Genomic DNA, 11,263 nt, shown 5'->3' on the forward strand with positions numbered 1-11,263 from the left:
TTGCTGCGGATTCTTTCCCCCGTGGCTGTTACCGTTTCCGCCGCGGCTCCCCTCCCCCCCCCCCCCCCCCTCCCTCCCCCTCTCCCCCCCCTCTCCCCCCCCCCCCCCCCCCCTTGCCTTCATACAGTTCCAATTTGTAAATTCATACCTAAGTCTTTTCTACATTGGATTCTACCTCAAGGACATGGAACGTCTCAAAGAGGTACGGCGTTTGCAGGCCCCGTGGGGCAATTCTGTCCAGAGCGCGGGGAAATGTGGCAGAGTGGGGGCTGTGTGCGAAGGAGCCCCCATGGGCGAAGCCACGCCCAGGACACTCTTAGTGGTAGCCACGCCGCACACGGTAACAGCCACGGAGGACAGATTCCGCCTTGGAGAGCTGCACAATCAGCAGGGCAGTGTATCCACGCTGATTGTGCTGTCCTCTCTGACCTGTTTTGGGGTTCAGCTCCACGGAGAGCTCCTTTCCAGCTCGGCCCGGAGTTGCCACGCTGCCGCCCCACACACTCGGGGCCCCCAGCCTCCCTCGGCCCCGCCAATCCTGTGCAGCCCTTCTCCATTTGGCTGGGATGCGCCAGGAGGGGCACGCAACACGGCCGCCATTTTGTCCCCACGTCGATTTCATCCTTCCTTAATTTGAGTTGGTTTTAATTTTTCATGCTGCGTCTTTCCATCTCTCTGTGTGTGTTGTGTGTCTCTCCGGCTGTGTGTGCCGCCCTCCGCAGCACCTGCTGGTCTTTTCTCTCTTCCAAAGCCTTGTGCGTCAGTTCAAAGACGCCGTCCTTCCTTCCATCACCCTCCACCTCCACCTCCTCCTCATCTCCCTTAAGGGCTTGCTGAGTTTCGGCTGGCAACTGAGCGTCTCCAAAGTATGCGCTGGGGGGCACGTGGCACTGCCGGGGGGGCGGGCACTGCTGCACAGGACAGTTCTGGGCAAAGGGACTGAACGCAGCTGGGAAATCTGGCTTTTCTGCCCCAACTTGCACTCTGAGTCCCACACCTGTGGCTGGATTTCCCGGTTCAAACAACGATGCCCGACGTGGCAAAAATAAATTTGAGCATCAGTACCAGGCAGAAGGGTCAGCTGCATGTTGATTAACACTATGGTACTCAGAATATGCGTTGGAACTGATATCCAGGGGGTGGGAAACAGTTGAACCAAACTGGGGGTGGGGTCGGGGGAAGGATCCGCAGGTCAAGATTAAGGACAAAAAGGTGGAATGTGAGAGGGTGTGTGTGTGTGTGTGTGTGTGTGTGTGTGTGTGTGTGTGTGTTTAAAACTTTTGTAGATCGTTCCATTACCGAAGTCTCAGGATGGTTTAACAGTAAAATGTAAAAGAAGAAAAGTTAATTAATACACAGCACCCTAAAATTTTGTCTACCCAGCAATTTCCCACATTCTTGGCCTGTTTCTCGGAAATGTTTTTATTTCTTGTTTTCGCCAAAGGTGAGGTGACTTGACGGTCTGTTTCAGTCTCACCAAACCTGGTGTACTACAGCTCCCAGGTTCCCCCAGCCAGTGTGGCCCATGGCCAGGAACACAGGGAGCTGTAGTCCCAAAGAGGGGTGGAGCGGGTGGTGCTCTCCCGATCCTTCGGACTTCAGCCCCCAGCATTCCTTGCCCTTGCCCATGCCGCAGAGGCTCCTGGGAGCTGAAGGCCAAGACCTTTGGAGAGCCTAAAAGTCTCAAGGACACCAGATTCCCCCTCGATTTTCTGCCATGCAGAAATTAATTGTGGCACCCAGCACTCGGTCCATGTTCAGAAACAGCCGCTTTGCCCAGCCCGTCCTTCCGTGCTACATATTTAAAATATTTAAGTGGGGAGGGGAAGATGGCAGAGGCGCTGCAGCATCGTGAGCGCCATGGCCCGCTGTGCCCGCCCCCCATCCGTGCGGGAGGGCTGCTTCGGGGCCGTTAAGGGCAGAGGGGCCTGCGGGGAGGGGTCCCGAGGCGGCCTTCTGACGGGTGCCTCCCCCCCAGATGCTCGCCACCCTCCTCATCACGCGCCAGTTCCTGCAGAACGTCAAGGAGGTCTCACAGCCCCACCTGTACAGCAAGTTCAAGCGCGGCGACCTGAGCGTGCAGAACCTGCGGAGCGTGGCCCACACGCTGCTCCGGCTGCTGACCCAGAAGTACTCGGCCGCCAAGGGTCACGGCGGCCACGAGCCCCGGCTGCGCCGGCCAGGCGGCCCGCCGGCGGGCTACGAGCCGGCCCCGGCAGAGGCACGCAAGGGGGAGAAGTGCCTCAACGGAGGCTGCGGGGTGCCGGAGGAGGAGGAGGAGGAGCGGAGGGACTCCGAGGACGAGGGCGCCATCGACTGCGGGCTGAAGCTGAAGAAGGTGAGCTTCATCGAGAAGGGCGGCCACAAGCCGGGCGAGCTCAGCCTGGAGGAGGTGAGCTTCCTGGAGGAGGGCAGCCCCACCATGGTGGAGAAGGGGGCGGACCCCACCTCCGTCTTCGAGCTGTGCGAGGATGACGATGAGGGCGAGGGGGCCCCTGGGAGCCCCCTCAAGGGGCCGCCGGAGGCCAAGGACCCTGCCGTGGTCCTGCGTGCCCGGCGGCCGAGGGCCAGCAGGAACCCCGTGGAGGGCGAGGAGGAGGAGGAGGAAGAGGAGGAGGAGGAGGACCAGAAGGCCTCGAGGAGCTCCTGGATCGACCCGCCGGAGGAGAACTACACCACGCACCTCGCCCAGGCCGAGGTGGAGAGTTGCATGAAGAAATACGAGGTGAGGCCCGGCCGGGGGCCGTCGGTGCGCTTCTCGGCGAAACGGGCCATCCGAGTCCCGTGGCGCTGGTGGGCGAGCCCCAAACGGCCTGTGGAAAGAGCCCGTGGCTTGTGGCTGCAAGTGGAGGGTTGCTCCCCCCAGCTCGTTCCCTCCGCTGCGTTCAGGCACTCTGAAGATCCGCGGTTCGGAAACAACCCACAGCCAGCCCGTGCCGAGCCGCGTGTGACGGCTGCCGCGTTGTCCAAACCCAGACGTGGGGGGGCAGTGGGGAGGGTGGCCGAGCCGCCTGGGAGCACCCCCTCCTCGCTCACGCGCATGCGGTCCTCCCCGCCCAGGACACCTTCCAGGACTACCAGGAGATGTTCATCCAGTTCGGGTACGTGGTGCTCTTCTCCTCGGCCTTCCCGCTGGCCGCGCTGTGTGCCCTGATCAACAACGTCATCGAGATCCGGAGCGACGCCTTCAAGCTGTGCACGGGGCTCCAGCGCCCCTTTGGCCAGCGGGTGGAGAGCATCGGGGAGTGGCAGGTAAGCAGCCGGAGCGTGCCCCCCGCCCCTTGCTCTCCCATCCCACCCCCAGGGCTGGTCTGGGGCTGGCGGGACAGAGGCGCCCTCCTGGGGCGGGCAGCATTCCGGGATTTTGGCTCCCTCTCCAGGCAGCCACGCTCTGGCGGGGCATGGAGTCCCCCGTCTGCATCGCCGTGCTCTGGGGCATCACCAGGTGCCCTCTGGCACCGCCCAAAATACAGGTCCAAGGGCCCACGTACCTCTGCTGCATCAGGCTCCCCTGGACTCGCCCACAGGAGCTTCTCATCTGATGCCCCCAATCCCTCTTGAGCCGAACGCCCCCCAGCCGTTCCCACGGCCATCAGGGTGCCTTCAAGAGGCAGACACATGGAGAGAGACTCTCTCTAGAGCCGGGGCCTCAAACGCACCTTACCTGGGGGCCGCTGGAAGTAGAGTCTGGGTGAGGCTGGGCCGCATCAAGTGGTGGTGGTGGGCCGCTCTTCCGGAGGCCGGCCCAGGCACCGCTGGCGCTTGGAAGGCCGCAGGGCCCCTCCCCCGTGCCCTGCCCGGCCCGGCAAGTGGCCCGCGGGCCGCGAGTTTGACACCCCTGCTCTAGAGCAAGGAACATTCCTGCTTTTCCTCTTTGGGTCTCTGGTGTTGCCCCAGAGCTCCAAGCTGGAAATGGGGTGGGGGATCCAGAGGAAACCGGCGCCAGGTGTCCTTCTCCTTGCAGCTGTTCTTCCCTGTTTTCTGGAAGCTCTCCAGCCGGCCCCACGGAGAGCTGCTAGAAAGGGCGGAATAAACGCAGGACCAGGAAGGAGCGCCACAGCGGATGAGCCCCGGTTGTGACCCAGGGCAGAAGGCGAAATCTGCTCAGAGGAGCTCCGAAAGGGCTTTGCGCCACTGCCCTTGGCCTCCTCCACGGCACGTGAGCCCAGCGCTGGCCTCGTCTGGTGCTCGATGCTTGCTGCAAGAGCCGCACTCTGCATTTTGAGACACAGACAGACAGAGAGCTGAGGCCTCTGGCGGGAGAGCCCCTTCCCCCCCCCCCCCCGCCCCGGCGATCCGAGGCTGCATTTTCTGTTTCCAGTTGCGTTGGGCTGCTGTGAAGTGCCCAGGCGGCTTCGGCGATGGGGCAGTATAAAAATGGGGGAGGATGCGCATCACTTTTCTGCTGAAGCGTCTGTGTTTTCCGCCCACAGAAGGTGATGGAGGCGATGGGGGTGCTCGCCATCGTGGTGAATTGCTACCTGATCGGCCAGTGCGGACAGCTCCAGCGCCTTTTCCCGTGGCTGAGCCCCGAAGGGGCTGTAATATCTGTCGTGGTTTTGGAGGTATGGCTTTCGCAAGTGCCCGCCCCCCACCGCTCGCTGCTCCTCGGATTGGGGCCCCGGAACCCACAGCCACGTGCTGGCTTACTGCTCCTTCATTTGCCCCGACCACTTCCATGCTTCAAAGAAGCCAGGCGCCTTGCAACCCTCTCTGAGCCATTCCCACAACTACCCTGTGAGGTGGTCCAGGCTAAGACAGGGATTGCCCCCAGGTCACCCGCCGAGCCTCCTGGCTGGGTGAGGACTGGCACCGGAGCCTCCTCCGGCCCCGTTGGCGCTGTAACCGCTGCACCACACCGGACTGAGTACAGGTTGTCGTTGCAATGTGGACGATTGTGTGGTCTGAACCCAGCCAAGATAACAAACGGACAGTTCATAATAAGAGAACAGACGACCAGTTTTCCTCCTGGGTTATGCATGGTTAACAAGCCATGGCTGGTGCCACTGGGTACAGACAGCACCAAAAGCCACAATTGAGAGCTGAGCACGGGTTCATAAAATGTGGGTAATCCTTGTCTGAATGCAGCCGCACCAGCAAACATGCTTGGTTAAAAATACAATTCCCAAGTTTGTGCCAACCACAAGCCCAGGTTTGGTGGCATGGCTGGCTTCAAACCTCCCAGTCGCTCAGCATCTGACCACAGTGCCCAGTTTAGTGACAGTCCACTCTCAGGGTTATCGAGGATTTCCCATTTAATATACTGGTTTTCATGCTTCGCTAAAATATTTCTGAAGCAGCTGTTATGTACTACATATCCAGAAGGCAGAGAATGGTGATGTTATGGAATACACATTCCTAGCAAAAACAAGGCACAATTCATGTAACAAATTGTTGTTGTTAGTGGTGAAGTCATGTCCAACCCATCGTGACCCCATGGACAGCATTCCTCCAGGACCTCCTGTCCCTCACCATCCCCCAGAGTCCACCCAAGCTCACCCCCACTGCCCCAGTGACCCCATCCACCCACCTCCTCCTCTGCCGTCCCCTTCTCCTTTTGCTGTTAATCATTCCCAGCATCAGGTTCTTCTCCAGGGAGTCCTTCCTTCTCATTAGGTGGCCAGAGTATTTGAGTTTCATCTTCAGAATCTGGCCTTCTAAAGAGCAGCCAGGGTTGATCTCCTCCAGGACTGACGGGTTTGATTGCCTTGCGGTCCAAGGGACTTGCAGAGTCTCCTCCCGCACCACAATTCAAAGGCCTCAACCCTTTGGCGCTCAGCCTTCCTTATGGTCCAGCTTTCACAGCCATGCATTGCAACTGGGAAAACCATAGCCTTGACTGTACGCACTTTTGTTGGCAGGGTGATGTCTCTGCTTTTTAGTATGCTGCCTAGATTTGCCATAGCTTTCCTCCCAAGCAGCAAGTGTCTTTTAATTTCTTGGCTGCAGTCCCTGTCTGCGGTGATCTTGGAGCCCAGGAAAATAAAATCTGTCACTACCTCCATTTCTTCCCCATCTATTTGCCAGGAAGTGAGAGGACTGGATGCCATGATCCTAGTTTTCTTAATGCTGAGTTTCAAGCCAACTTTTGCACTCCCCTCCTTCACCCACATCAAGAGGCTCTTCAGTTCACTTTCTGCCATTAGAGTGATATTATCTGCATATCTGAGGTTGTTGATATTTCTCCCAGCAATCTTAATTCCAGCTGGTGATTCATCCAGCCCCTCTCTCATGATGTGCTCTGCATATAAGTTAAATAGGCAGGGCAACAGTATACAGCCTTGCCAAACTCCTTTCTCAATTTTGAAACAATCAGTGGTTCCGTGTCCGGTTCTTGGTGTTGCTTCTTGACCGGCATATAGGTTTCTCAAGAGACAAATAAGATGGTCTGGTACTCCCTTGTCTTTAAGAACTGGCTACAACTTGTTATGATCCACACAATCAAAGGCGTTAGCGTAGTCAATGAAGCAGAAGTAGATGTTTTTCTGGAACTCCCTGGCTTTCTCCATGATCCAGCATATGTTGGCAATTTGACCTCTAGTTCCTCTGCCTCTTTGAAACCCTGCCTGTGCTTCTGGTAGTTCTTGGTCCACATACCGCTGGAGCCCAGCTTGTCGGATTTTAGGCATAACTTTGCTAGCATGTGGAATGAGTGCAATGGTGCGGTAGTTCGAACATTCTTTGGCACTGCCCTTCTTTGGGATGGGAATGTAATCTGACCTTTTCCAATCCTGTGGCCTCTCTTGAGTTTTCCAGTGTAGCACTTTTACTGCATCGTCTTTTAGGATTTTGAATAGCTCAGCTGGAATACTGTCTCCTCACTAGCTTTGTTGTTGCTCAGACTTCCTAAGGCCCATTGGACTTCACCTTCCAGGATGTCTGGCTCGAGGTCAGTGACCACCCCATCGTGGCTCTCAGGGACGATAAGGTCTTCCTTGTATAGTCTCCAGTTTTCTTGAAGAGTTCTCTGTCTTTCCCTGTTCTGTTGTTTCCTTCTATTTCTTTGCACTGTTCATTTAAGAAGGCCTTCTTATCTCTTCTGGCTATTCGCTGGAATTCTGCATTCAGTTGTTTGTATCTTTCTCTTTCTCCCTTGCCTTTCGCTCCCCTTCTTTCCTCAGCTATTTGTAAAGCTTCCTCAGACAGCCATTTTGCTTTCTTGCATTTCTTTTTCTTTGGGATGGTTTAAGGTGCTGCCTCTTGTACAGTGTTGTGAACCTCCATCCATAGTTCTTCAGGCACTCTGTCTATCAGATCTAATTCCTTAAATCTATTTGTCACCTCAACTGTATATTCATCAGGGATATGATTTAGGTCATACCTGAGTCGCCTAGTGCTTTCCCCTACTTTCTTCAATTTCAGCCTAAATTTTGCAACCAGAAGCTCATGATCTGAGCCACAGTCAGCTTCTGGTCTAGTTTTTACTGACTGTATAGAGCTTCTCCATCTTTGGCTGCAGAGCACATAGACAATCTGATTTCAGTGTTGACCGTATGGTGTAGAGCCGTTTCTTGGGTTGTTGGAAAAGAGTGTTTGTTATGACCATCGTATTCTCTTGACAAAATTCAACCAGCCTGTGCCCTGCTTCATTTTGTACGCCAAGGCCAAACATGCCTGTTATTCCAGTTATCTTTTGGCTTCCTACTTTAGCATTCCAATCCCTCTTGATGATAAGGATATCATTTTTTAGTTTTAATTCTAGAAGGCGTTGTAGGCCTTCATAGAACTGGTCAACTTCAGCCTCTTCAGCACCAGTGGTTGGGGCACAGACTTGGACTCCTGTGATGCTGAATGGTTTGCCTTGGATTCGAACCGAGATCATTCTGCCATTTTGGAGATTGTATCCCAATACTGCTTTTCCTACTCTTTTCTTGACTGTGAAGGCTGCTCCATTTCTTCTGAGGGATACCTGATGGTCATCTGAATTAAATTCACCCCTTCCTGTCCATTTTAGTTCGCTGATTCCCAAGATGTCGATGTTCAGTCTTGTCATCTCTTGTTTGACCATGTCCAGCTTGCCTTGATTCATGGATCTTGCATTCCAGGTTCCCATGGAGTATAGATCTTAGCAGTATCGGACTCTCCTTTCACCACCAGACACATCCAGAGCTGAGTGTCCTCTCGGCTTTGACCCAGTTGCTTCGCTCTTCCTGGTGCTACCAGTACTAGCACTCTGCTCTGCCCCAGGAGCACATTGGACACCTTCCGACCTGAGGGGCTCATCTTCCAGCCTCATATCTCTGCCTTTTGGCACTGTCCGTGGGGTTTTCATGGCAAGGGGACAGGAGCGGGCTGCCATTTCCTTCTCCAGTGGATCACGTTTTGTCAGAGCTCTCTGCTGTGACCTGTCTGCCTTGGGTGCCCCTGCACGAATTAGCTCATCGCTTCATTGTGCTACACTAGCCCCTTCGCCACGGCAAGGCAGTGATCTATGACGGGAGGTTTGGGCTTAGAGGGTGTTAAACAGCACATTGTTAAACAGTGGAACTCACTTCCACAAAATGACGTGATGGCCACCAGATTGGCTGACTTTAAAGGGGGAAGTTCCTGGAGAGAGGAGGAGGGCGCTGTCCGTGGGTGCTAGTCCTCATGGCTCTGAGCAAAGTCAGTATGTCTGTGTGTGCCCGTTGCTGGGGTACGTGGCCGGGAGGGTGCTTCTGCACTCCTGGTCTACTGGTGGGTTTCCAACAGGTGGCTGGTCAGCCGCCAGGCGACCAGAACGCTGGATGGGATGAACGCCAGCTCTGGGCTCTCATGACACACTTCACGCCTCCCTTTTCCCCGCAGCATTTTGCCCTTTTGCTCAAATACATCATCCAAGTGGCAGTGCCCGACATCCCGGCCTGGGTGGCGGAGGAGATGGCCAAACTCGAGTACCAGCGGCGGGAGGCCTTCAAGGTGAGCCTCGCAGGGCCACGCTCGGCCTGCTGACCGAGCCAGCCTGGCGGCTTCGGCCCTTTGGCTGCCATGGCCCTCCTGGCTGTGGCTGATGGGACTTTTGGCCCGAAACATCAGGCATTCAGTCAGGAAAGGCTGAAGGGGCCATACTGGGACCTCCTTCGGGGTGTGTGTCGGGCCTTGTTGCATGCTGGTCAGGCCTACCCTACAGGGTTGGTGTACAGCTTGCCCCAAACATGAGGTGTGTATGCTCCTAAGACACTGTGTCAATGGAAGAGGTTGCTGTACCCCTTATTCCATCTTTTGGGGGCATCTTGTTTGCCCACAAACCTTTCTTGGCCGACAGCCTCAGCTGCTCTGTCACATGGGAACAAATGTGAAAATAATGCCTCCAGCAAGAAACAAGAAAAATGCTCCATCACAGCTCCTCAAACATTGTATTAAAAAGAACCCCCAGGTTAGGTCCATAAAATGTATAAACGTCTGCAGCAGGTGAAGGATAAAAGGAAGTCCAGAACAGGACACCGGGGCGTGGGTTGGGGTGCTGTCCCTGCTGCAGTACCATCCATGTTTTGGCCGGCACGGGCCAGGAGAGGGCAGGGTCCTGGCCCTGAGACATTCGTCACCGAATGTTATTGCCGTCAGCCTTCCACACTGTTCTTTTTAGCAGGGCCACAGTGACATTTTGGCTTGCGTGTGGCACTGAGACCCCGCAGGCCCAGCTTTGAGCCTCCGTGCGGCCTTGAAGCTTTTTTAGGAGGCTCTGGGCCGGTCCCTGACCCTCACCCAGCCTTGCCTGCCTTGAACAGCTATAAGGTGAAAACCGAGAGGGACGGAACAGATAATCCACCTTAAAAAAATTGAAAAACAGGAGTTAAATGCGATGGCAATTAGTCTTCACTGCTCCACGTTGCCATGGCTTCCCGGATTTATGGAGACCTTGCTCAGGTCATGTCAAACCAAGGTGAGGCCTTCTTGGTGGGGGTGATCCGGCCGGCCTTCCTCCTCCTTTGTCTTCGGCTCGCCCCCGTTTGTTCCGTACCTCTCCAGGCTGACTCAGAAGGCACATGTCTGGGTGGATTTAAGAAGCTAAATTGCCCATTTATAGCAGGATTTGAAACGTGAAATAAAATGCAGTCTTTCAGAGAGTGAAACTTAGCCTAAGGTGAAGATGTATGCAAGAAAGATGGTCGCAGGCCTCCCACGAGGTCTCTGGCGTGCCTGGGCGGGAGGGCAGGTTCATTCGCACCCCCCAAGCCTCAAGTGGGGAGGAAGGGAGGGAGGGAGGGGGGCTGCCCCAAAGAGAGCCCCCCAAGATAAGGGCGGGAGGAGCCGCAGGCCCCAAAGCACGCACCCAGGGCGCCTCGGGGGCAGGCCTGGCCCTGCCCGGGGTGGCGGGCCCCGGGGTGGCCGCGCGGGGCAGGGGGTGACGCTCCACTCTGCCCCCCCAGAAGCATGAGCGGCAGGCCCAGCTCCGCTTCCAGCAGCAGCAGCGCCGCAAGCGGGAGGAGGAGGAGCGCCAGCGCCACGCCGAGTACCACGCCCGCAAGGAGCGCGAGGCCGGCCGCGAGGAAGGCAAGCCGGAGGCCGGGGGGGCGGAGGCCGGCCCCGAGAAGAGCCAGGGCAAGGGCAAGGGCGCGGGCCACGGGCCCGAGAAGCCCAAGCGGCCCAGCTCGCTCCTGGCCACCAACAACGTCATCAAGCTGAAGCAGATCATTCCCCTGCAGGGGAAGTTCCTCTCGGGGGGCACGGGCGGCACGGGGACGGCCCGCTCCCCGCAGTCCCCCACCAGCACGGACAACAAGCTGCCCGGCTTCCTGAGCTTCAAGTTCCTGAAGTCCCCGGAGACGAAGCGGGAGCCCCCCCCCGAGAAGGTGCAGTCCCCCACCAAGCCGTTCAACCCCAGCAAACTGTTCCACTTCAGCAAGTCGGAGGGTGGCGCCGCGATCCTGGCGCAGCCCCGGGCCGGCCCCTCGGCGGAGGCGGGCGAGCGGCCCCCGTCCGGCAGGTCCCACCTCAACGGGCTGCCGGACGAGGAGGCGCCCGAGGAGCCGGAGATCCGACCGGTGGAGGAGGAGGACGGGGGGGCGAGCCACAAGCTCTGACCCCCCGCGTGGGGGCGAGGCCGCGGGCGGGGGGGCCGAAGGAGCGGTGAGTGGCCGGTCGGTTCTTCAAGCAGAACTGGGGAGCCCTGCGGTCCTTTCGGGGCGTCTGGCCGGCCCTGAAACCCCTGGGCACCTTCAGAGCAGGGCTTGTTGGAAAGGCAGGAGCCTGGCAGGGGCGTCCCCGGGACCGTCGGTCCTGGCAGGGCCGGCCCTGCCGTGGGGCAAGGGGGGCGGGCCTCGGGCGGCAGACCGCCGCTTCC

At 57.4% G+C, this 11,263-nt stretch overlaps 1 protein-coding gene across 1 annotated transcript in view; it reads left to right on the forward strand.

The window, feature by feature from the left end:
* Window positions 1–11,023, forward strand: part of ANO8 (anoctamin 8) — a 42,446-nt gene extending 31,423 nt beyond the window's left edge. Inside the window, exons 12-17 of the mRNA XM_044455914.1 lie at window positions 128–202; window positions 1,979–2,725; window positions 3,061–3,252; window positions 4,434–4,565; window positions 8,788–8,898; window positions 10,350–11,023. Coding sequence (XP_044311849.1) covers window positions 128–202; window positions 1,979–2,725; window positions 3,061–3,252; window positions 4,434–4,565; window positions 8,788–8,898; window positions 10,350–11,003 — 1,911 coding nt within the window. The 3' untranslated portion in view covers window positions 11,004–11,023. The remainder of the gene's footprint in view (window positions 1–127; window positions 203–1,978; window positions 2,726–3,060; window positions 3,253–4,433; window positions 4,566–8,787; window positions 8,899–10,349) is intronic.
* The last annotated feature ends 240 nt before the right edge of the window (window positions 11,024–11,263 follow it).

Source organism: Varanus komodoensis, unplaced genomic scaffold (genome assembly GCF_004798865.1).
Source record: "Varanus komodoensis strain SLA01 unplaced genomic scaffold, ASM479886v1 scaffold80, whole genome shotgun sequence".
NCBI classification, from domain to species: Eukaryota; Metazoa; Chordata; class Lepidosauria; order Squamata; family Varanidae; genus Varanus; species Varanus komodoensis.